Below are 26,376 nucleotides of genomic sequence, written 5' to 3'. Positions count from 1 at the left end.
GGTATAAATAACTAAATAAGATATGAGCATGCCCCCAAACATCAAACTGAATTGCTTAGTATTGAACTTAAATTCTTTCGATATAAAAAGAAAGAAAGGAATAAAATTTACAAAACAACTTTATAAAATAGTCAAGTGACCATTTTCAACCATTTTGGTGATGATTTCAAACTCAATTTGTATTTGAAATAAAATTAAATGAACAGTCTTAAACTTTTAATACTTAGTTAGACTTTTCTACGTCTACTCATTTGCCGCTCTTTGCAAACATGATCATCCTAGTTGGCTTTAACGAGACAGCAGTTATAGCAGTGCATTTTGACAAAGTTTGCGTCCATGATTATCTTACTCACTTGCCGCTCTTTGCAAACATGATCATCCTCTTTATTTGATATTTTTTAGCAAAACAATTCAAGGTGTTTTATTATAGATTTGATAATAAATTATCAAATAAAACTGTGAATTTGTTAATTGTATGTGCGTGTATATATATATATATATAAACACACAAACATGGCATATTTGGGTTTATATGGTTTCAAAAAACGGTTCAAAAATGCATTAGTTTAAGAAATATTATTAAAATTTTAAAATTAATTTTTTGATGACTTTACATAATTCGCATAAAAATAATATCAAAATTTCTTAAAATAATTTATTTTTTTTTTTCCCTAAAAGTACTAGTTAGTAAAAGTTTTCTTTCCATCACCCCATGGCGAAACTTTTATAAATGAAATGAATTGGTGGTCTTATAATTATTTTTTTTTAAAAATGAGTCAGTGGGACTGGGAATTTTCTTTTCTTTGCTTTACTTCTCATTATACCACTACTACCTATTGAGTTTATTAAATAATAATAATTAATAATAAACGACTTGTGACTCTGAGACTCAGTATTTAGTCTCAATTTAATTTAATTTAATTTAAATATGTTGGGTTCGAGGAAGGTAAATACCAAACCTGGGGCAGCCAACCATTGTGGCACAGAAAACCATTAGCACCTAGATGTCCAAAATTACCCGGTAATTGACTCACTACCCCCACCGTCATAGACAAAAATACCATTGTTGAAAAAGAAACTCAGGGTCAATTTCGTCATTACACTACAATTATGAAGCCTATATATAAATAAAAAAACAGGATTGTCTAAAATTATAAATGCCTTTAGATCCAAGTCAGTCTAAAAACTGATAAACTCGGCTTGCAAAGCAACATCTCTCTAAGATAATCTGAGAGACCAAGACCAAATCTTTCTTTATTCATTGCTCAATCAATTTTGGGTTTTGGGTTTTTATATTAAGTTTTAACAATGGCGAAAGGAAGGTACAGTCGGTTACATGGGAAGAAATGGTCGACGATTACGCTTGTGTTGTTCATGCTTTTCGTGCTCTCTCTTGTTCTTCTAATGCTTTTGGCTCTTGGGATCGTCTCGCTCCCAATCAGTAGCGATGATTCTCCACCGAATGATCTCAGCTCGTTTAGACGCAGGATTGTTACGAGGTATGGAGTTTGACCCATTTGATGAATGTATGTCTTGTGGGTCTCTGACTCTCTGTGTGTTTGATTTGTGAGTGAAAATTGATTTTTTTTTTTTGGCAGGAGTGAAGGATTGGGAGAGAGGAAGGAGCAGTGGACTGAAATTCTTTCATGGGAGCCCAGGGCTTTCATTTATCACAATTTCTTGGTTTGTAAAATTTTATATACTTTTTTTGTGGTTCTTTTTTGATATGGGATTAGAAATTTAGATGTATTTGTTGGGTTATATTATGAAATACTAATGTGATTGCTTGTCCATCATGGGTTTTATGGTTTTGATTTCAAGATTCTCAGTGAAGGGTTGGGTGGGGAGTGTGGATAGCAGAAGCATTTCCTTTGTGTTTTCATTAGCAATCAAGTGATGTTACAATTCAAATCTTTTATCTTCATCTATCTGGAATTTTAGCTGTGATTTATTTTCCCACATTTATTCTTTTCGTATCCAATATATGAATTTTGTTAATGCTCAAATGACTGACTTAGTAGATATAGATTGATATTTATTGTATGAGAATATTAATTCTTGATATTATTTTGAACAGTCTAAGGAAGAATGTGAGTACATGATAAGTCTTGCTAAACCTCATATGAAAAAGTCGACTGTTGTTGATAGCAAAACTGGTCGAAGCAAAGATAGCAGGTCTGCATTTCCAACCCCTCTATCTGCATTATGTGATGTAGTTGGTATCATATTATTCAAAAATTAATTATATACTATATACGTAGGCATCTAAGGCACTAGACATTACTGTTTGCAGGGTTCGTACAAGTTCTGGAATGTTTCTGAGGAGAGGGCAGGATAAAATTGTTAGGGATATAGAGAAAAGAATAGCAGACTTCACATTCATACCTGTTGGTATGAGATTCAAAACCACACCTATAGAAATTTGGATTTGGTTTTCATTAACTATTTTATTTATTAATTTTTATAATTGATCGTTATTTTGTTCTCCAATTATCAAACTAGAGGCATTTAGGCATTTATCTGCTAATTAAGTGTGACATTGATTTATAGTGCTTAGCTACAGTTGGATTTCTACTCTCCTCCAACATTTTGCTATGTCTCATTACGATGACTGTTCTGACCTGCTGCTATTTGTCAGTTTCCGCATTCATTTCATAAGGATAGGAGTTTCTGATTCCTAAGCCAGTTACCATGCTGCCTTGTAAGCAGTGAGTGTAATATTATCATGGGTTGTTGGGTGTCTTTTTGAAAGATTGTGCATTCTTACCTTCTTAATTGTGCATGATTACTTGTACTCACTGTATGACTACGTATAACTGTGTGACTAACCCGATTGTTGGAGAGGAATCATCACACCTATTAGGAATGGGACACTCACACTAGAATAGGAGTGGTGCACATATTGAATAGCAGGTGGGGCACATTTGAAATTCAAATACTTAGGTTATGTTTGGTAACAGTTTTTGTTTTCTATTTTCAAAAACTTGTTTTTGGAAATATAAAGAAAAAACAATTTTTTTTTTAATATTTTTGAAATAAAAAACATGTTTGGTTAGTTGAAATTAAAAAAATAGTTTTTTGAAGAAAAAAAAATAGTAAATACTAAAATATGTTGTTATTAGGATTTGTACTCTAATGCTAACTCATTAAATGAGACAGATTCATTAAATTAAATGCGTGTTTTCATTGACTTTTGAAAATTAGAAACGGAAAACAAGCTTTTGCATGTTTTCAGTTTCCTTCACAAAATGAGTTTTGAAAACAGTCTTTGTTTTTTGTCCATTTTGTGTTGTCACACAAGTTTTTTAGTTTCAAAAATAGAAAATTGTTTTTGAAAACAGAAAATGAGGAGAAAAAACAGTTACCAAACATACTCTTAGTTTCTTTACTAGAATACCTCAATCACATGTACTGAATTGAAATGTTTTTGAGATCATTGGCCTTATGCTTGCTTATCTTTTTCGAAACTTCCATCACTTGCTTTTATAGTTCTGGAGTTTCTGCATGTGGGTTGGTGGAAATTATGAGATTCGTAAAATCTAATTGTATGAATAATGGCTTATGAATGTAAAGATGAGGGGAGCTGCAGTTAAGCCTGAATATGTTTGAGAAGAGTATGGAAATTTCTCATGGTGACATTTCAATGTACAGAACATGGAGAGGGACTTCAAGTTCTCCACTATGAAGCAGGGCAGAAATACGACGCTCACTTCGATTATTTCCTTGATGAGTTCAATACTAAGAATGGGGGGCAACGGATTGCTACTCTTCTCATGTATCTGTAAGATTGTATTCCCTCTTTTCATGATCTGAACCTATCATCTTGTAAATTTGTGTGATGCATACTAATTGCTTCAAATTTCCCTTTATCCTTTTTGATACTTTTTCCATGGATGCAGGTCAGATGTTGAAGAAGGAGGCGAGACGGTGTTTCCTGCAGCAAACCAAAATTTTAGTTCTGTGCCATGGTGGAATGAGTTATCTGAATGTGGCAAACAGGGTCTCTCTGTCAAACCAAAAATGGGTGATGCATTGCTGTTTTGGAGCATGAGGCCTGATGCCACACTTGATCCTTCAAGTTTGCACGGTTAGCATTTCTTCAATTCATTAATTCTCAATGAGATGATGCTCAACAATGATCAGATCTGTAGTTTGTGTTATATTTTAGAAGAATAGGAGGCTTTATCTTTTGTGCTGTGATCTAAAATCTTCTGTTGGGTCTTAGTTGTTTAATATTTAATAGTTAATGACTTAAATTTATTATACATATGTGGTTTGTGCTAGGTGGTTGCCCTGTGATTAAAGGGGACAAGTGGTCATCTACAAAGTGGATGCATGTTGAGGAGTACAAGATTTAAGCCATTTTTTTATAGGTACTTCTTAATTCCCTAGTAGTTAATGATTCACATGCAGTCGTCATTTCAGGTTGTTATCACTTGAGTTTTTCACTGAAATTGTTCAATCTTTTGATTCTTTGATATCTTTGTTCTTGAAAAACCTATACCCAGATGATATATTATTTAATTTTTGTTCATTTAATTATTATGATACAAGATAAACTCGTTTTTTCTTAATTTTACTGAATGAATTAACCTTATGGATATGGATATGAATAACTTTACCATTACCAATCAATAAAAAGGAGGAAGAAAAGAAGAAGGAAGTCGATGGAACCTGCTCATAAATTCTTTCTGCAGTTATAATTTTCTTTATAGAAAAGTTGTATCCAGCAACTAGCTTTACTTGACTCAAATGGAATATTATTTGATCTTAAATCCATTATATATTTCTTTTTGGCAGAAGACCAGGATGAGTATGTTGTGCCAATAGTGTACGGTAGTAATTTCAAACACAATGTGGAGTCCCTTTCAACTCAGATGCCTTGCTCAAGCCTTCACTTTGATGTACCATTCTAATCAAGATATATTTTTGGCCGTTGCTCCTTCTGAAGAACAAAATAGGCTTTCTCTGCTACAGAGAGTGTATACTTTGAGTTGCAAATTTATTAGGAGATAGGTAGTTGGGTTGCAAATGATATGTCGATAGCAAACTTGTAAACTAACAGAATAATCAATAGAATGCATCTGCAATCCTTTTTGTTATCCTGTTCATCATTTATTGAGTTTGGGCCGAAGACTTAAGTAGCAAGAAGCGGTCCGGCCCAGGGATTTCTGGACTTGAGTCTACATAATTTTTCCGTAGCATTGGTCTTGTGGGATAGTAAGAGGTCCAAGGTTAGGCCAGGTTGTGCTCATGCTTGTACTTGGCCCAATTTGCTCAACATGGCCCTGATCAGGATGACGGGTGCTCAGGGTCTATTGGGTTTGATCCAAGTGTGCTCGCGGGTCTATTGGGTTTGATCCAAGCGTGATCGAGTTACTTAGCACCCGATGCCGATTGATATGCATCGGGTGATTGACCGACAATAGTTTTTTTTTTTTTTTTTTTTTTTTTTTTCTGATGAACCACCGACAATAGTTTTTGGATTGATCTCATCCAGCGCAAATGGGATCAATGAAGGTGAAAGGTGACATGACAGAACTTGGATTGGATTCAAAATCTTGGATTCGATAATAATAATAATAAAAAAGCTATGAAAAAGTAAAAATGATTGAGAGAAAAATTATCTTATATACCGGTTGTATGGAGCATGCTTCTCATAAGCATGTGATCTTACGCATATGAGACTCGCATGGAGTCCGCATGCTTATGAGAGGCATGCTTTGTAAGATTCAACACACCAAAACTCAGTTAGATTCGATAATAATAAAAAAAAATAAAAAAAAATAAAAAACTATGAAAAGTAAAAATATGAGAGAGAGAGAGAGAGAGAGAGAGAGAGAGAGAGAGAGAGAGAGAGAGAGAGGAAAATTATCCTATGCGTCAGTTGTATAGAGTGCGCCTCTCACAAGCATGTGATCTCATGCATGTGGGATTTACATGCTTGTGAGAGATGCACTACATAAGATAGGTACACGAAATATTGTCACAAAAGAAGGGGATGGGGTTAAACAAAAAAAAAAAAAAAAAGGGGAAGAAGGAATACATGTCAAAATAATAGAGGGGTAAAATCTCACGCACCCAATAAAATTAAGCCATGTGTACATTAGATAAGGTTAAAAGGATTGGTTTGGGCATATGATAGGGCTATTAGATTTTAATTTCCCCAACCCAATGTTTGACCAAAGTTAAAATCTAGTTCCAAACAATCCAAGTGAATGAAACCGTCTAAAATCAATTGGATCATATTGGAATGAATGAGATTCAAAGTTTAGATCTAGTTTTAACCAACCATGGGATGAAAAACACTTGAAATAAGAAAAAAGTTTGATTCCAAACATGTTTAGATTTATCTTGCTATAACCAATTATGTAACAATTGGAAAGACCATCTATGTGTAATTTTAATTAGGTGAGTCATAATTTTTTAAAATAATATACATTGATAGTCTTATACTTAGCTATGTAATGGATTGAGAAAGATAGATTCAAACAAGTTTTGAGCCTAATTTTGTCCCTTAAAATCGATTAGATTGGGGTGGGTTGGATTTTGAAATACAAAGTTTAGTTCAAAACCGTTTTGGGCTATCATTTCCAACCCATCACATGGTGAATTATAAGACTATTTATGCGTATTATTTAAACAAATCACATATCTGATTAATAAAGTTATATGAATAAAACTACACGTGAATGATCTCTTCAGTTACCATATAGTGAGCCAAACTTTTTCTATTTTTGAGTACCCAAGTATGATGAGATTCTTTTTTTTGTCAACAAAATGAAGAAAAACTAGAGTACAGATAAAAAGCGAGTTTGGAGCACACATTCCACAACAGCATTGGCTTTTCAGGGCGAAGACACCTCTTTAAAGAGGGCAATTTTTATACATAAACATTCATACAACAAAAGAATTCTTATGGTTGTTGGTATGGATGACATTTATGAAGATAAATAAGCATAAAAGGATCATAGTGTTATAACAGTACAATTACTGGCTCTAGTAGGGGTTTTAAAAAGAATGAAGAAAAAAATCACAGATTTGTTACGTAAGACATCCTAAAAATTCCAACTTCACTGCAACTGGGGAGCGACCACTAGAACTTTAGATCTTCATTTTTAATTATTGAGCCATATCATCCACAAAAGGCTGCTGAAGCATCAGGTATTGGAAATGCACATGGTTTACTTAGCCGATGTCTTCTTTGCCATTGCCTTCACCAGCATGCTAAAAGCATATGCCAATCCCAAGTTGGCTAATCAGTTCCGGTTCTGGGCAGTCTTTACATTGTAGCTTGCTTAATCAAATTCAATCATTCCTTAAATGAAGGCTGCACATCAAATGCTTGATAATTAGAAAGGTCTACAATGGGCAATGTTAACCAATCAATAAGATCATTTGTTTAGGATGGATTTTGTGTTGCTAAGCCAACAAGTCCATTCTAAGTATTGAAAAGTCTTGATTGAAATGCTAATTTTTAGACTCTATGCCTTTCCATCCCATTCCATTTTTTTATGAACTCCCAAGCCTGATCATGCATTTTGAAAGGAAAATACCTTCTGTGTACCAATTTTACGAAGTTGGCTCAGGATTTCAGCAAAATCTGCAGGTGGAGGGCATGAAAAGTACACATTCTCCATCGTGTGTGGGTGCCTAAACCTACAATAGAATAGGCAGAAGTAACTAATCTGTGACACCATTTATAAAAAGAAAACATTGAAATAAGCTTTATCCTCTAACCCAAGGGCCAAAGCATGGAGGCAAGGCCTTTCCAATCCAGAAACCAGTTGCAAAAGTTGCCCATGATGGCTTGCTGCAGTTTTAGGCCGAAGCAGTGACAAGGCCATGCTCTTGGTCCCTCCATACACCTCATCACCTAAAAGAGGAATTCCCATGTACTTTGCATGCGCACGTATCTACTTCAAATAAAGCAATCCAGGATTGTGAGGTATGAATTACAGAAATAAAAAAATTTTCATCACCAATTAGCGTTTTATGTACTTGGATTACATTTCTCAATTTATTCGTTTAAAAAATTAAAGAAAATGAAAAGTGGGGGGTATGATGCAAAAGATTGTGAAATTACATGGAACCCTGTATGCATTTTTTATATGCTATATGGATTATACTGAAAAAGAATGTATGCATAGTCATCATTCAGAAGGCTCAGCACAGGCCAAGCACATATCCATTGTCAAATGACAAATAAAATAAAAAACCAATGGGGCTTAGTTGGACACTAACATGTTAGATACAAAATTTGTTATCGCACAGTGAACATGCTTAAACGTATGAGTGACCCCTATAGTAATGATCAAGTAACTTACTTCAAAGAAGAGAGAACTGGGAAGTATTATCTATTGATCTTATGGAAGGAGACACAAAGAAGCAACCTTTCTCAAATTAAATATGCAAGGCAAATGTCATTGGGACAGAAGTTTTAAAAAAGAAAATAACATTGCTCCAAAGAAAAACACTTGAAAGATCTACAAAATTATAAGAAAAGGTGCAAAGCTAGCGTTGCTAGCAAGAAATATAAGAGATTGGAAAAAAAAGGCACTTTAATGAAAAATACCAGCAAGACAAAAAACAGAGTCTTACCCAAAAAGCATGGATATGAAAAAACTAATAAGAAAACTTGACAAGACTTCTAGGTGAACTGACTTATTTCAAAAAAAAAAAAAAATCAAAAAACAAGAAATTTTTTTGAAGTGACTTCAGTTCAGTAGCTATTTTCCTCAATAAAGGCATGTTTCAGTTCAAACATTACTAGTCTTCCACTAGGCTTCATGTCCAAACCTTCAGAAGAAAACCACCACTAATAATTTAATGACATTTGGGATTTAGAGAAACTGTGCTACTGTTCTGCTTTAATTCAATTCAACCTAACCTAACACCACAAATCAATTCTTAACTTTATCAAAAGAAATATACTTTTTTTTACCATTTCACTAATAAATTTTATTTCTTTCCGCAAGTAAAAAGCATATCTGCTCTAGTGGAAAGTCAGATCCTAGGAGTAGAGATATTCTAAGCTCCTTGCCAGTGCAAGCAGAAAACTCATTATGGAAACAACCACTCCCCTAATTTACAATAGGTTCTGGTGGACATTTGTAAAGGGCTCCAGACACATTTAAGAAATCATAATGGATATTCTGAAAGCATACATTCAATATGATGGTTTCATGAACATGGCACCAATATTCATGAATGCATTTAGTCATCAGTGTTTGAATATACATTTAATATTTTGTTTAACCTTTGAGTTTCAAATTATACACTATGCAGTACCTGATGAGTGCGTCCAGTTTCTAATCTCCACTCAACCAATGCAGAACCACCGCCAGCAAGTATTTCTATTACTTTGTACCTGATACAGTTTCAGGCTTCAGGCAAAAGTAATATACCAATATATGTTGTTTAATAAGCAACCAACTTTAATATACATGCACCATAACCTGATAAAGGTTTGACCTTCTTTAACTCTAATGAAGCCTACGCACCCATTGATGAGGGATGCTAATGCAATATTAGCAAGTAACAGAACATGTTAATCTTATAGAATCTTTTTATTTCCCCCCATAATCTTATAAATCATTTCGACACCACTTATACCTAAACATTCTTCTATAAACCTTCAGCATCAGAATACAAGCAATCCCAATAGAATGAAGCTTTATGAGTATCGGATAATAGTTTGCATAGCACAGAATTAAGATATCGCTTCATTTCTTTCAAGCTGGCTTGAATTGTTGCATCAAATGCACAATTCGTGTTTGCTTTTACAGTATGCCCACATTTAAATCCTAATTGGTGCTTCTTTTCTTCTGTTTCATTTTCAATGAGCACCTGAATTTTATATACAAACCAATCACAATTACCATTCACAAGATGTGGGTTTCTTTCTTTTCTTATATTCCAACTACTGTAGATGTGTAAGTAAAATATAAAATGCATATGTTGGGATAAAAGAAAATTTACTTTGGTTCAAAGAATTTTCTCCACATTACTATATATGGCAAATAAATGAGGATTGCAGCATAGTGGAAACCAAATCCACTAAGCCCAAGACCAAGCCCCATTGGCATATTTGGTAAGTTTTTTTATTTTTTTTTTGGGATAAGTATATTTCGTAAGTATTTGAGTTGTCCTAATTCCTATATTTCACTACTATAGGTGTCAGAGGTTCAGCTCTGATAGGATGGTAGTATAAATCCTCAGGAACTGAATCCCTACAGCCATATTCATCAAGACTCTTGAGACGAGGCAGAGTTGCACTGATAACCAACTTAATTCTATGCAAGGTATGACCACATATTAGTCATAGCAACTCTACTACCATATGATGATCATAATAAAACCTAATATATACTACATTGACGTTATTCTCTCTCTCCTGTTTTAGTTGCATTTACCAACATTGTGAAGCATAACTTCAAGCAACAGACAAATACAATATTCGTAACATGATAAAGAAAGTAATGGAGGACCATCAATCACCTACTAGCAGCATGGCGGGCCTGTCTACAGTTGTTTGATCCAGGTATAGCAGCCATACGAATCCGATTATTTACATCACGACCAATTGGCACCTCAACACGTCCAGCAATTGGAGATGGAATTCCAGAAGTAAGACTGATGTATACTCTTTGGATAGTGTGTAGCTTAAATTGTTCAGATAAATGGGCATGTGAGTGTTCATCCTGCCATCAAAGTGAAATAGTCCAAGGGACTTAGCCAAGCTGGGGATTAGCCACTGCAAATTCAACTATTATATACAGAATAAGCTAGTGTCTGGTTCTGTAGAACAGTTCTTGAGGGAGAAGGGGGGGGGGGGGGGGGGTGTTGGGGAATTACCTTTGCAACAAGAAGTAATCCACTAGTGCCTTTGTCCAATCTGTGAACAATCCCTGGGCGAATAGATGCCCCACTTATGCTAAAATTTAACTTGTTAGGACTTTTATCAGTACTCAAATCATCATCAGAAATATCCTCAGCATCAGAAAGAATTTCCTCATTTGAAAATGCAGCAAATGGAAGACTGCAATGATGAAGAATGCCATTAACAAGTGTGCCAGAAGCATTCCCGGGTGCTGGATGCACAACCTAAATCAGAATCAGAATGTCATTTGTAGTGTCAAACTGAAATTGACATTAATGAAGATTTCTGAAGCTTGACCATGAATGCAATGCTCTCTCTGTGTATAGGATGAAGGAAAAGAAAATTGTAATTTCACAAGGTGTTGGGGGGAACCGAGATAAAGCAAGCTGTGAATATCATGGCCAGCATGTGCTACCAACATGATTCATTCTAAGATTTCAGTTGTACTTGTCCTTTTCTTTATCTTCCAATCAATCAAACAATGCATTTTGTTGCGTCAAAGGTCAATTTTAAGCATGACCAGCAAGCTGAATTTCAAGAATATTTTAACAAGCAATCAGTTGGTACTTGTTTTTTCAATTGCATGGTTTGAAGTCAATTTTTTCCTTGATTGTCAGAAAGAAGTGACTCCCTAGTTGTTTCTGAATTATGAATATTTAAATAAACACTAAACATGATGTATCTGGCATCAGTCAAAATAATGATATCTTATAGATTTATAATCTGCGTTAGTTTGCTAGAAAATCCTGAATTTCAACATTGACACAACTAGGGGTGTTCACGGTGCAGTTTGGTGTGGTTTTGGGTCATTTTAAGCATTGCACTTTGCGATGCAATTTGGCCAAAACCATAACTGCATCGCACATCAATTTTGTGGTCACATGTGCAGTGCTGTGTATAAGGAGCGATTTGGTCAGTTTTGGGATGGTATATTTTTCAAGATGTCATGACAAATTTCTAATTTACTATTAATAATAATGACAATATGACAGTAAGTTTTCCAATAAAAAAAATGACAGCAAGTTTTTTTATTTATTTTTAATTTTTAATTTTTAAATAAAACCATGAACTAAATGTACCACAAATATATAGTTTATACAAAACAAAAAAATTACATTAAACTATTGAACTTTTGATTTTGTGAGAGTGAGAGTGTGAGATGGAGAAGTGAGTGAGGTTTTGAACTTTCGACTTTATATTTAACCAAATCGAAGTTGTTTTTAACATGAACCTGGAATGCACTAACACTGAGTTGGTCACTTACTTCATATAATATTAAATTTTTAATAATATTTAATATAAAATAAATAAATATATGTGGGTGAGGTGCGGTTTTGTGCGGTGTTCTTATCATAAAACCGCACTCCGCACCACACAATGCGGTGCAGTGTTGTTACTTCATTTTGCGGGTAGTTTTAGTCAGTTTGGGTGCGGTCAGGTGGTTTGGTGAACACCCCTAGACACAACAGATGAACAATAACTTGAGACTACAGCGTGAGTAACATGACTATCAAATGATGTTCTATAGAATAACAAATTTGATAGAGACTCAAAAAAAGGTATAGTCTGAATTATTTTACCATGTGTGCAGGCTTGTTAACGACTAGTACATGCTCATCTTCAAAAACTATATCCAAAGGTATGTTTTCTGGCTCAGCCCTCAAGGGTTGCAACTCTGAAATAGTGCAATTTACCATATCTCCAGCTTTGACATTGTGTGACACCTGCTTGCATCAAAACTGAAATTTATAATTTCCAATATAGAAGAGGTCCAGGAAAATCAGATACAGAGAACAAACAAGAAACTTGCACAAAACATGATGTCATGAAACTTTACCAAGCATGCGCCTTAGATTATAACTAATAAGTGACCAACATGGCATTTCAGGTTGAAAGCTCTGATTCCAATGATTGCAACTAGAACCATTCAGACAACAAATAAATTTGCAAAATGGAACTATCTCAAGGAAATCTAGAATCAATTAATGGGACACTATCATCTATAATGTGCTTAATTTGACATGATTGTATTGAAAATTAAAATTCCTTCAACACGCCACCAACTAAATCAATGCAGCTTCAACTAGGGAAGCCCCATTGGTCAAAAAATGGCCTAATAAGGTTGTGTTTGGATATGAGGATTCAAAATCAAAGCATTTGAAGAATAAATCATAAGTACAAACAGATTGATACAAATTTAACACCACATGATGATGATATTATTTTTGGGGATTTTTCTCAAACAAAAACTCTTATAATATTATGAATTTGAAATGACATCTTCTAATTAGTAATCTTAAATCCACATATTAATTAAGCTCAAACCCCTCCATAAATTCCGTCAATAGAAAAGAAAAAAAAAAATGTCATTTCATAATTCATAATCGATTCAATTCATTTCAACTAAAAAATTGAAATCCAAATACAAATTAACCATAAACAAATTTGACGGATTGCGCTACACGCAATTTGTTAAAACTTCTTCACATACACACAGTCCAATATCTCAACCACAGATATACTTCTTTATACAACAGCGAAATTGTTCATTGAGAGCAAAAATCTCTCTCAAAACAATGAATCGAATTTAGCACCGACTTTCTAAATTTCTCCTAGTAATTGAAGAAAGCAAGGCTATGGTTCTTTGTAAAACCAAAACGCTATCAGCGATAATTCTCTGTTCATAGAGAGTTTACAATAGCATGCACACACATTTATCTATCTATTCACTTTCCTATCATTTTAATGGTGCATTTGTTCCAAAAATTTTTTTCTTCAAATGAATATCATAAGAAAAGAAGAAGAAGCAAAGAATTGAAGAATACCTTGTCGACAATGCGGCCATTGACAGAGACGAGGCCGGAGCGAATACTGGACTGGACGCGAGCTCTACTGATGCCGGTAATGCGAGAAGAAATCCAAGAATCAAGCCTGAGCTTTCCTGAGTTGATATCCACTGTCTCTTCCAGATTGACTCCGCCGTAATTGGCTCGTCGGCCGGCGAGGGATTGTTGGCCTTCATCAGAGTTTGGAGCGGCAGGAATGGCTGTGAAGGTTCTCAAAAACTTAGAATGAATTCTAGGGTTTCGAGAGGAGAAGGAGAAGAGAGAAGGTGAGGTTTGAAATAGTTTTGAAGAAGAAGAAAATGAGCAAGAAGAGTAGCAATAGAGCGAGAGCATGGTCTCCACTCTCCTCCTTCTGTTATGTTTGTTGCTTTCCTTTGGTTTCGGTCCTTTCGGATATGAAGTGGGGAAGGGAAAATGAGAAAAGAACGACGACGTTTTATGAGAAACCTTGATCAAACGAGCTCACTAAGGTCTGTTTTAAATACGCTTATTTTGCTTAAATTGAAACTTTTTTTTGCTGAAAGTACCGTTGATAAAAGTAAAAGTTAACTGAAATGGTACAGTGAGACCTATAAATAGTATCAAAAAGTACAGTGGGCTCATAAATAGTAGCAAAAATAAGCTAAATAATAAAATAAGCTGGTTTTTTAAGCTAGAGCCAAATGCACATTAAGGGTGTGTTTGGAATGGAAACCGTTTATTACTGAAAACTGAAAATATTATAGTAAAATAATTTTTAAATGTGTGAATAGTGTCGTGAGACCCATTTTTAGTGAAAGTTTTGTTGAACAAAGAGGTTTGTAAATCCTATGAACAGTGCATGGAACCCACTGGAAAAGCATAAAAGCCACAGAAATGCACTTCTAAAAAAAAAAAAAAAAAAAATACAGATGCATATGCATGTTTTTCAACACTATCCAAACGAAGGCTAAGTCACTATGTAGTTTAATTGATTTTATTTTGTACTCACTTGAGGTTATTATCAAATTAGATTATATATTTATATATATGACCGAGGGTGGTTGGTCTAGTGGTTATGGGCTTAATACTAAGAGTTTGAGAGACGAAGAACATAGGATTGAATCTCACAATGGGAAGTGTACGTGGAAAAAATTGCATGCTCTCAACTCATGCTCACTGGCATCCTCAATGGGGATGAGTGCATAGTTATTATTCATTCAGATCCCCTGCTCCCACAGGCCCAAGCCCAATAGGTAAAGTGTCATTATGGTCACACTTAAGTAAAAAATGTCAACTCAGGTCACCCACCCTACCCATTTTTTTGTTCACTAAAAAAAAAAAGGTTAGATTATATGTGCAAATATAGTTCATGTTTTTTTTTAAATTGAACAACATCAAATTTATTCACCATTTACTTGATTAAAATTACTTTTTCGGCTGTGTCTAAAATATTTTACCTTAAACATATCTATACTAATAATTAATAATTCAATGATTATTTAAATTGTATTATTTGAATTTGTTATGTATATGATTTTCATTTATAAGCATAATCTCATCAATAATAATAAATAGATCATATCCATCAATAGTAAAACTATAATACAATAGGGGGGCGTTTGGTTTCCCTCGATATTACATTACACCGTAATATTACATTATTGTAATCTTATATTAATGTAATTTTAATACAAGAATACAATATTACATTATTTAGGAATGTTATGAGATTAATGTGACATGATATATTTTGTAATTTTAAATTATAATAATATTAGAAAAAATAAATGAAACCAAAAACTTTAATATTACATTATTATAAAATGCATCACATCAATGACACATCACAATGAAGCAAACGTCCAAATGAGTTCTCCCATTATAACCATTAAGTAAAAGTAGGCAGACTTAGGATAGTTGAAGAGAGACAACGCGTGTCCAATCGTGTACGACAGTAAACAAGCTTTCTTCTTAGTACATGCTTAGGTAGGTGATGAACATGCGATGGAGTTTTTTGGTGCTCTGTGGTATTGAGATGGTGAGATCAGTTTAGTGAAGTATAGATTGTGAGGGTTTATTTTTTATTTTTTATTTAAGGCTAAGGTATATGAGAACTAAAACTTTTAGCTAAGGATGCTAAGTGTATTCTGACTATTGCGTTAGGTTATGTTTTCTTATTCTTAACTAATGTCCACTCTTTTACAGGGTTTTGCTAGTGAAAAGATGAAGGGTTGGTAGAGATAGAAGAGGTCTAGTTCAATAGGCAGTGAGTTTTGAACATTCTTCCTAGGCTTTAGCCAAGAATGACATAACAAGTTTTGCTTCCCTCGAGCCATTTTTGGACTAATGAAATTGGGTGGTACGAAAGTTCATTAGTTTGACTATTGGATTGGATTAATAATTTATTTATTTTAAAAAATATAAAATAATTGAAAATACATAAAAATGAAGATAAATTGAAAAAAGAAAAAAAGAGATGTTATTCAATTTAAACATGAATATGTAAATATAACAAATAGAAATTAATAGAATATCACTGTTCAAAAAATTAATTTAAATATAGAAATTAATGTGTCTTTATATATATAAATGACTAAAAAATAGGACACTTGAATTGATCTTTTGGCTACTTATTTTAATTTTAAAAGTGAAAGACTTAAAAACCCATAAATAAAAGTACAAAATTGAAGAAAATTATACTTACTTGATCAAAATAACTTAACAATACAAAATCAGATGGTTTAAACAAAATTTTGCAATTCAATAATTGCCTTTTAAAATTTAATCTTTTTTTTTTTTTTTTTTTTTTACAAATTCGATATTTCTTTCATATGTATGGTTTGACAATTCAACCATCGTTTCCATATGGTTCTTATAACTATGGTTTGAACTTTGGATATGTATGGTTTGACAATTCAACCATCGTTTCCATATGGTTCTTATAACTATGGTTTGAACTTTGGGGTGAAAAAACTTGTATAGTCTAACATAAGACGGGGCAAGATATTTTTGAGTTTAGATTCTGCCTTGACCATTATTATTTGATTGTGAGATGTAAAAATTAAGATGATAAAAATATTTAACCTCATACGTGTTCACTACTGTTTTAATTTATTACGTTTTAAAATTATTTTAAAACTTTTACATCTCTCAATCAAGTGGTAAATTGCACCGTATCCAAATCCAAACATTCGAAGGGGCCGTTTGGTAACGTTATTTTAGTAATGTTGTTTATATTTTTTAAAAATATGTGTGAGTGAAAAAAATGTGTATAATATTGTTTAAAAACTGAAAATACGTGTTTAAACACATGTAGCAAACATGTGTAAAAGGGCGTTTACCATCCTTGTCCTTCCAATTTCAAAGCAAATAGAAAAATCCAGCATGGCCATAACCCTGGTAATACGGTAGTTGTTGGCTTGGTGAAGCATGTTAGATTCTATTTCTTTCATCAATTATTGCCCTTTTATTCCATGTGAAGTCAATTACTTTAGCGTCTTCGTCAAATTATGCTGTTCGCTTTCACATTCGAGTCTCCTTATTAAAGACACAACCAAAGTCCTCAAAATCCTTCATTATGCGAATCAGTTACAACGGGACAAATTCTCGAGATGATGTCTTGGAACAAACAACGTTTTTTAAATGCTAAAGCCAATAGAAAGGACAAAAAGAAAAAGAAAAGAAAGATGTTCTGTTGATAATTTGATACATGGGAAAGCAAGTTTTGAAAGTTGAAACATAATAGATATTCCATTTTGAACAGGTTATTACTATTGGGTTTTTATTTATTTTATTTATGAACTATTACAACATTGGTCTGATGAGCTTATTAACCTTGGGAATGGCATAGATATTGATACACAAGAGTGGACACTGGAGATAGAGATTGATATTCTTGCAGAGGCAGGCAACATAGAACTTTGGAAGTTTTAACTTTGTATATAGGATAAGCAATTAACTTAATCTGAGTTGCGCACCATTATCCGTTGTTCCCTTTCTCATCATGGCTACAAACTCATCATAGTTGATTCTCCCGTCCTATATATCAAATAATAATTAGCACTGAAAGAAATTAAGGGAAAGAGGGGAAAATTTGAGGATTAGGATTCAAGTCAAGATAATTACTTTATCAGTATCAACATCTTCAAGTACTTCATCGATAGTAGCTTCATCCCCCATTCCGTATTGAGTCATAGCTTTTCTTAGTTCTTCTCTAGTGATAAATCTGGAAAAATTTACACCAGTGCATAGGAAAATATCATAAGTGAGTGTTCAATAACTTCTAGCATTTAAAAAAAAAAAAAAAAATTAAACACTTGAATTATGTAAAAATGAAGATCTGATTTTGAAAATTTTGTTCAGTCCCCTTAGATATTTGGAAATTTGCTCACCTGAAAGGCAATTCTGATTCAGGGGAACACTAAGATGAGTTTTCCTCAAAAAAGAAAAAAAAAAAAAAGATTTGGGCAAAAGGTTTAAGCATTATTTAAAATATAAGTGCATTATTCAAAGAATCAGCATACTAGCCAATAGTCATATGGCCTGATGGCATCCATTCCCTTATGTGTAGTTTAGTTTTAGAGGTTGAATCCCCTTGTTTATACTTGGTCAAAAAAAAAAAAAAAAAAAAAAAAATCAGCATACTAACCCGCTGTCATCCTGGTCAAAGTACTTGAATGCCTTATACAAGTGCTCTTCCCTCTCGAGTTTATGGCGATGCATAGTAGCAGTAATGAATTCTGAATAATCAATAGTCCCATTCTTGTCAACATCAGCCTGGCAGAAGAAATGTAAAGGTTGAACTCTCTCATTAAGGCAAGCCAAAGGGAAATGATGTAAATACTTGAGCTTATTTCTTGAAGAAGTCAATGAGTTAAACAATTTTGTTAAAAATCATAATGAATAGTACACCCACCCCCCCTCTCTCCCCAAATCAGCAAACTGATAAAAGGAGAACAGGATAGCACTACAATACTTACGGCATCCATCAACTGCTTAATTTCTGTTTCAGAAAGCCTAGATCCTAGCCTGGTCAATCCAACTTTGAGTTCTTCAAGTGTGATTGTACCGCTTTTGTCAGTATCCATGTTGTTGAACATCTGTTTCAGACCTTTTATGTCTTCTTCTGATAGGTTCTCTGCTATTACCTTCCAAAAATCAAATTTCAGTTACTAGGAAAACGAGTAAGAAAAAAGGCCAAAAATAAAATTAAGGCAATCAATCAATCAGTGTTACTTTGTCTAACCATAGGTTCTTGTGAAGAAAATCAAGAACTTATCGGTAAAGCACTAGTACAAAGACCATGGGCCTAACCAGGATACTAAATTTTTTTAAGAAACTGGCCTAGACGATTGTTGTTTACTCTATATCAGTGTATCCTGCATAAGGAAAGAAACATTCAAATATTTTTTATTTTTAGATGAAATCTGATTGCCTTTCCTAGTTATAAACACTTAACAGATCTATAAAATCAATACACACAGATTTAACTGTTACAAGGAAGCAGATAGAAGTCCCATGGAAATGAAAACATTCAATGCTTCACATGGCACTAGAAACGAGCTCGTTCTATTTTTCAAAACATTCAATACTACTCTACAAAAGTTTTTTTATTTTTTATTTTTTTTAAGTAGTCTACAAAAGATTATGTATTAGATCATTTTCTGAATTGAAAAAAATTACATAATCAATTTTCCACTCCAGTATCAGTTTTCATGAGTAATCCTTTGATGATTCCATTTTAAAGGCCGCATTTCTATATCCAAATGCTACGTTAGTGAAATTGAGTTAGTTTGTTTCCTTGGGACATATAATAATGCATAAGACTAGATACTTGCAATCATTCTGGACACTGATTCAACACATAACAACTCAATCATGTAACAATTTGAATATCAAGTTCTGAATAACTTAAAAACCTATAAGAGATAGTGTCAAATCATACCTTCAGAGCGAGTTTTTTCATCTTATTCATTGCTCTAAATTGCTTCATCCTAATTAGAACGGCACTACTAATAGGTCTGTCAGATGCGTCACCATCTTCCTTCAACCATGGATGTTCTGGTTTATATGCATAATGCAAATGATATTAATGGTTAGCTAGTTTAGTTCTCTGTGAAACAATGTTCTACAGCTCCAAATAGGGAAATGAAAAAAAAAAGAAAAGAAAAAAAAAAGAAGGTGCAATACAGTGAGCATCTTAAATTGTTTCGTTGAACCAAAACATCTTATATAAGCCATAGATTTGTGTGGGACTTAACCAAGAGCCTCGGTATTTTAGGCTTAATTTGATTGGAACTCATTTAAAAGCAGTAAGCCTATTGAATTGTTCACAAAGAATTATATACTAACCAAGAGCGGCAGCTGCAGTAATTCGTTTTGTAGGGTTAATAGTTAGCATTTGTTTGATGAGATCCTTTGCACTAGCAGATATAGAAGGCCATGGTGGTCTTTGAAAGTCAAGTTTGCCTTCTAAGATTGCTTCAAATATGGCTTTCTCAGTTTCTGAAAAAAAAAATTTAATTCACACATCAATTGTAGAAATAAAATCAGAACAAAATACATGCTCTGACAGCAAGATATCAGTTTTTGGACTGGTAACATGTATCTCTCTGTAAACCAAAAGACAACTCAAGAAACTGAAATTACAAGATGGATTACCGGCAAGTAACAAAGTAATTGTTTTTCAAATATCATTTTTAAACAAACAAATAATACTTTATAATTGTCCGAATGAGCTTTTTAAAAATATTTTGAAGCCTAATAGATTAATGTTGCAATTTTTTTTGGGTAAGTGTAATGTTGTAAAGTTAACTCAACTAAAATATGAAATTTACAATCTAATCTAATGCATTTTCAGCCAACAAATTAATATAATTAAAAAATTACAGCATAGTAAAAATTTGCATGAATCAATTTCACTTTATCATACTAAACATAATAATTTTAATATATTAAAACTATGGAATGTAAATTATAAACCACAAGCCACCCCCATTGCATATAAAAACCAAACAATTGACTCAATTGAAATAGAATGAACTTGTTCAAATGGTCTGATTGAATGAGAAAAAAGTGTAAAGGAAACTAGAGGAGTCTTTGATTATTGCAACATCATTTACTTTTTTTTTTTAAATTATAACTTGATACCTTATTTTAGTGGGGATAATAGACAAGTACCCAAAACTCTTCTAAAATCTTGAACCAACCCTAAATTCTTAAAAAGTTTCATTGGGGACAATCGTCCCCATTCGAGTGTATGTGGCTCCACCCCTAGTTGTTGGTCAAATGTCTCCAGGATCCTAAGTGGTAATTTTTATATTTGTTTTACCTCTTTTTGTTTTTTTTTTTTTTTTTTGGGTGCAATATTAGTTGCAACAACAACAACCAATTGCAATACTAATTGAAATGTCAAAAAGGTATTTTCAGTAAATCAGAGGAAATATTTTAACGTGGTATATGTATGAGATCCTTTTGACATGAATTCCAATTAACCATGAAGAAACAAGGAAATTGGATAATATTGTGGATCTTAATTCTATAAGCAACCAATATGTTAAAGAAAAATCCTCGGGAGAGGAGAATAGAAGGAAGTTAGATGAGAAGATTCATCAATAGAAGACAACGGTGAAAATTAGTCATTCCTTATTTTCACCAAGGAGATCTAGTCACACAACTTCCAAGTTTCCCTCTAGTGCAAACACCAAAAAAGGGGGATAAATTTCAGGATCTCACATAGCTATTGTTTGATAACCTAGGCTCTTGGTTGTGAAAGTCAATCTTTGCTTCTTCTTTTTTTGGGATAAATTCAATAATTATAATGGGGGAGGAGGGATTTGAACCTTGGACATTTTCGTTGGAAATCCAAAGAGATACTAATTAGCTATTGGCAGTTGTGAAAGTCATTCTTAGACCTAGGATTTAATGCTAGTATTGGGTCTCTTGGGATGCAAGTGTGCTATTGTTGGCTAGAAAAATCTATTTTCTTTGAGTACTTTGGAGTTTAGGACCCCTGCATATTTTGAGCTTTATTGAATTAAAACTTCTTTGGTAATAAACTTACATTAATTACCCAAAAATAAACAATGCCAACTGAAATGTAAGCAAACACGTTACGTACCTCCCCAAAAAGGAGGCTCGCCACTTAGAAGGATGTATAAAATGACTCCAGCGCTCCACACATCTATCTCCTTCCCATACTTTCTCTGCAATACCTCTGGGGCCACATAGTATGCACTTCCAACAATTTCCTTGTACAATTTCCCTGAAGAATATAAATTCATTTGTTCAGTACTAGTGAATGGAGAAATTGGTTAAACCAAAATATCCCTGCATGTAAATATAATAATTTCAAAGAAAACAAATTCGTAAAGTAGAGATTACATTTTCCCCTCTTCCTCATTTTCTTGTAAGAAACATTAAAAGGTAAGGCTAAGCCAAGAAATCTGCTATCCATTCATGAGACCAATCAAAATATACCGCATTAGTGCCTTGCATTTATCTAAATTGATGGCAATGTTTCTTGCCACAAAAATCATTGGCATAGTTATTACTATACAGAGAAGGCAAACATTTTTTTTTTTAATGAACATGACTGTGTGACGAAAAAATTTGAAGCATCCAGACGAGGATTGCAATCATGAACATTATAACTTCTTCTTTTATCTTTTTACACTACAATGGTAATATTACAGATACCAATGGCAGCTACCTTCAGGCTATTATGTGTTAAAATGGAAGCCATCATCTGCTTCATCATAACTAATATTAAGCTCAAACCAATTCATAACTCAAATTATTTTTATGATATCAAAGAAAGTATACAGGATACACCAGTCTTTATAGTGAAATGGTGCCAAGGGATATTTAGTGTTCGACTCATGAGAAGCAAGCATGGTGGAATGTCTTGCTTGATAAATTACCAATTTTCCAAAAGCTTAAGTGGTTATAAAATGACGAATTTAATTATATAATCATTATTCTAACACTCCTCATGTGTAGGTCCAAATCCTCCTAGGTTCAAAATCAAGATCAACGCTTTGATACCAAGATAAATTACCAATTTGTCTCAAAAGCTTAATTTGTAAAATTGTGAATTTAATCATTTAATTCTTATTCTGACATATCTCACATCGATTAATGTATTTTTCTGTCTGATAACAAACACTTAAAAAAAATTCCCGCAAAAGCTATTATTGCTAAATAGAACATAGCAGCAGGACTTTCATATATCTGCTAGAATTTCTCCAGTTGAATTTGAAGGTAATGTCTACACTACATCTAGTTGGCTAGTTGTCACCATGTGATGGAACCACATCGACGTGTTTTTTGTGTTCCTTTTCATTTTAATTATTAAACCCGTTTACGTGGTTGACTAGTCTTTTTCACCATTGACTTCGTCAAGCTGACCCATTATGGCATCCACAAAAATCTTTAACGCAAGTTTTGGATTTCTATAAGCACTTCTGAGCAAAGTCCCTTTCCAGATTGCTATTGATGCATCAAATCACCATTTTTTTCTTGGTTGAGATATTAAAAACTAATGAAAGCACCTCCAACAAATGAATGGATAAACCATGGATAAGGAAATATGCAAACAAAACAAAACAAAACACTCATTTTGCAGAATTGATTATTAAAAATCGAACCAAATGAAGCAATAGAAGGCAACCGCAATAGCTAGAAAGATAGAAATAGTGCAACGAAGTGAACAAACTATATAACTTACCTTCTTCAATGAAGACAGAGAGACCAAAATCTATAGCTTTAATGGGAGAATGAGCATCCTTGCTAACCATCAAGAAATTCTCAGGCTTCAAGTCCCTATGCATCACCCCCATAAAATGACACACATGAACCACATTCACAATCTGCCTACCAATCGAAGCAGCTTCACGCTCTGAATAGCCCACTTTATTATTGATGATCCGGTCGAAAAGCTCGCCACCAGTGCACAATTCCATGACCAAATGCAGATTTTGCTTGTCCTCATAAGCACCCTTGAATTCCACAATATTGGGTTGCCCTGTCACGTGCTGCAGTATCAGAATCTCCCTCTTCACATCCTCAATATCTTTTGAAGTCAGAAACTTTCGCCTTGAAATGGACTTGCACGCGTATTTTCGTCCCGTGGCTCTCTCTGTACAAAGATAAGTAACCCCAAACTGACCTCTACCCAGTTCTTTATCAAGAACATAGAGTGAGTTGATATCAACGTAAGGTCTTTTAAGAACTATTCCAACCTCATCTGCAGGAGGAGCAGGCTTTGTTGGGAATGAATAAGAGGAAGAGGAAGAAAGAGTGGCGTCTTTTGATGTAGTTGGGCTAAACCGTTCTTGGGTACTCTTTGGAAATTGTTGTAGAGGTGGTGTGTCATCGGAGGTACCTGAGGAGATTGGGATTTCACGGGATTTCTTAAAGCAGTTTCCCATTGAGAAAGACAGAGGAAGGTCTCAGAGAGAGAGAGAGAGAGTTTTAGCTTGTAGTGCTTTTGAGAATTTTTATAATCTTCAATTTAGTTGCAAGAGCATATTTTTCAACAAAAAAATATTCGAGAAGTTCGATTTCAACCGCTCTACAGTACAAACTGCCTTTTTTTTTTCTTCTTTCTTCTTTCTATTTGTGCTTTGCTTTTGCCTCTCGGATGGTCCTGGGCATCATTCTTCTTCTTTCTCTTTTTGCTCAGATACGCTTTGGCTAAGAGAGAGAGTGAGAAGACAGAGAGAGACAGTCTGGGCTGTGCAGTGTTCGGTTCTGTTTTGTCTTAAGAGAAGCATTTTTAACTTTTGTTTTACGTGTGTTTTACGTTACGGTTTAGTTTGATTTTAAGGAAAATTATTGTATGGTTTTGGATTATACTTCCTCTTTTAACGAAAGGTTGTGTTACAAAAAGAAGATAAAAAAAAAAAAAAAAGATAATACTATTCCAAAAAATATATATATATATATATATTATACACTTTTTATATATTATTTGCTTTTTTGTGGGTTAATAATGTAAGTTTACTAAACATAGAATTTTTTTTTTTAAATTTTTTTATTATTGGCCAGTAACGCCAGTTGTTTGAAATTCCCCCAGCCCACAGCATTTTTTTTTTGTGTATATATATATATATATATATATAAAAGTTTCCCTGATGACGTGGCAGAATTACACCCCTCGTTAATGGTTATGTATTACAAGGCCTAATATCTTTTGGAAGCCCAAGTTGCAGCCCGTTGGATTGTGGACCCCTTAAGATTTCACGTAATCTTTTGGTCCCCAAATAAAAGCCACATAGATAATAGTAATAAATAATGGGTAGTCTATATTAGAGTCATTAGACAAGGCAAGCTCAGCAATCAGCATACCCCACCAATGTATGAATAAGGAAATTGGCAAATGTCTGTATCCGTCAGGCGCAGATTCAAGTCTCATTAACGTGTGGGTTTGGAAATTATGTCATAACTCATAAGGGCATTCACATTTTCAGACATTCTATTTTATTTTACTATCTCAAAAAATTAGTTTATCAATTATACTATAGTATTTTACAACGCTTCTAACATTCAAACTTTTATTTTACCATACTAGATACTACACATTAAAATAATATAAAGTAAAATAAAAATAATATAAAAATATTCTCACTTCTCTCTCTAATCTTTGTTTCTCTCTCCCAACCACCCACCACAATCACCACCACCACAACATCACCACACCAACCCAAACCAACCAATCCGAATCCAAAATCCAACCATGCTGAATCCATTGCTTGATCAAAACCCACGACCCACCCGTTCTCGACTATTCGATCAAAACCCACGAACCACGTCGATCTTCACCGCTGATCAAAACCTGTGAACCATGTTGATCAAAACCCACGAACCACACTGATCTCGATCAAAACCCACAAATCACGCCGATCTCCACTACTCGACGATCTCGACCCACTCGATCAACCACCACACTAATCTCGACCCACTCCGCTAGGACCACGTCGCCGAACCACCAGATAACGTCGGACCCACGACCACACCAGAAAAATGAACCACTGTGAGAGAGATTTGAGATCGAGAATGTTCTGGAGAGAGAGAGAGAGAGAGAAAGAGAGAGAGAGAGAGAGAGAAAGGATGAGACAATGTGAAAAGAGAGAAAGTGTCAGATATTTATAGGTGAGAATAAAAAATTATTATTTTGTTTTACAATGCTGCTACAATACCATCGTAAATTTACAATGATACTGTAACAGTATTGCAAATTTTTTGCAATTCTAAGCTTTTACAAGTCCAGGTGTTGGGTGATTTTTGGATTTTAATGCTAAATCTATCCTACATTTACCATTCAGCAGTCCCAATAGGAATGCTCTAAGTCTTATGCACCCAGCACTTTTTTCTTTTCTTTTTTTAATTTAAGAAGTATATTAAAGGACCCATCTCTAAAAGGAATAAAAAATTTGGATAGTCAAAGACTAACAGTATATCTATATTATTTGTGGTGTTCATCGGATTCTAAGATCAAACAGCACTCAACAGAGGGAGTGGATCGAATAATCTCCTCTATTCTCTTATTAATTTAACACCAATTTTGTTCTTTTCTCCTCTTGAGAGAACACATTCACACATGCACGCACTTTTGTGACTAGAAGTTCAATACATCAAATCTATGCAGATTTTATCACGTGATCATCAGATAATGGCTGCTTGCGT

The 26,376-nt window shown here is 33.8% G+C and overlaps 3 protein-coding genes across 4 annotated transcripts; 1 reads left to right on the top strand and 2 right to left on the bottom strand.

The window, feature by feature from the left end:
• Positions 1–1,149: 1,149 nt before the first annotated feature.
• Positions 1,150–5,102, top strand: LOC126712473 (probable prolyl 4-hydroxylase 3). 2 transcript variants are annotated; one of them, XM_050411806.1, is made up of 8 exons: positions 1,150–1,499; positions 1,599–1,683; positions 2,078–2,175; positions 2,294–2,391; positions 3,652–3,781; positions 3,900–4,087; positions 4,285–4,373; positions 4,804–5,102. In XM_050411806.1, exons 1-7 carry the CDS (start codon positions 1,309–1,311, stop codon positions 4,356–4,358), a joined length of 864 nt encoding a protein of 287 aa, XP_050267763.1. In that variant the 5' UTR covers positions 1,150–1,308; the 3' UTR covers positions 4,359–4,373; positions 4,804–5,102. The 2 variants fall into 2 exon arrangements, with proteins under 2 accessions (XP_050267763.1, XP_050267762.1); XM_050411805.1 differs by having other exon boundaries at positions 4,801–5,102.
• A 1,738-nt stretch (positions 5,103–6,840) lies between these two features.
• On the bottom strand, positions 6,841–14,151 carry LOC126712472 (RNA pseudouridine synthase 2, chloroplastic). The gene is made up of 8 exons (XM_050411804.1): positions 13,708–14,151; positions 12,463–12,606; positions 10,858–11,106; positions 10,501–10,703; positions 9,292–9,370; positions 7,741–7,916; positions 7,557–7,659; positions 6,841–7,330 (listed from the first exon to the last, which is right to left on the bottom strand). The coding sequence occupies exons 1-8, from the start codon at positions 14,059–14,061 to the stop codon at positions 7,313–7,315; spliced, it is 1,326 nt and encodes a 441-aa protein (XP_050267761.1). The 5' UTR covers positions 14,062–14,151; the 3' UTR covers positions 6,841–7,312.
• Positions 14,152–17,360: 3,209 nt separating this feature from the next.
• Positions 17,361–24,436, bottom strand: LOC126712470 (calcium-dependent protein kinase 29-like). The gene is made up of 8 exons (XM_050411803.1): positions 23,417–24,436; positions 21,809–21,952; positions 20,041–20,193; positions 19,634–19,749; positions 18,669–18,836; positions 18,338–18,465; positions 17,815–17,914; positions 17,361–17,727 (listed from the first exon to the last, which is right to left on the bottom strand). The coding sequence occupies exons 1-8, from the start codon at positions 24,117–24,119 to the stop codon at positions 17,644–17,646; spliced, it is 1,596 nt and encodes a 531-aa protein (XP_050267760.1). The 5' UTR covers positions 24,120–24,436; the 3' UTR covers positions 17,361–17,643.
• Between the last annotated feature and the right edge of the window lie 1,940 nt (positions 24,437–26,376).

Source organism: Quercus robur, chromosome 2 (assembly GCF_932294415.1).
Source record: "Quercus robur chromosome 2, dhQueRobu3.1, whole genome shotgun sequence".
Lineage (NCBI taxonomy): Eukaryota > Viridiplantae > Streptophyta > Magnoliopsida > Fagales > Fagaceae > Quercus > Quercus robur.
Note: the sequence above shows the minus strand (reverse complement) of the source record. Positions and strands in the feature narration are given on the sequence as shown.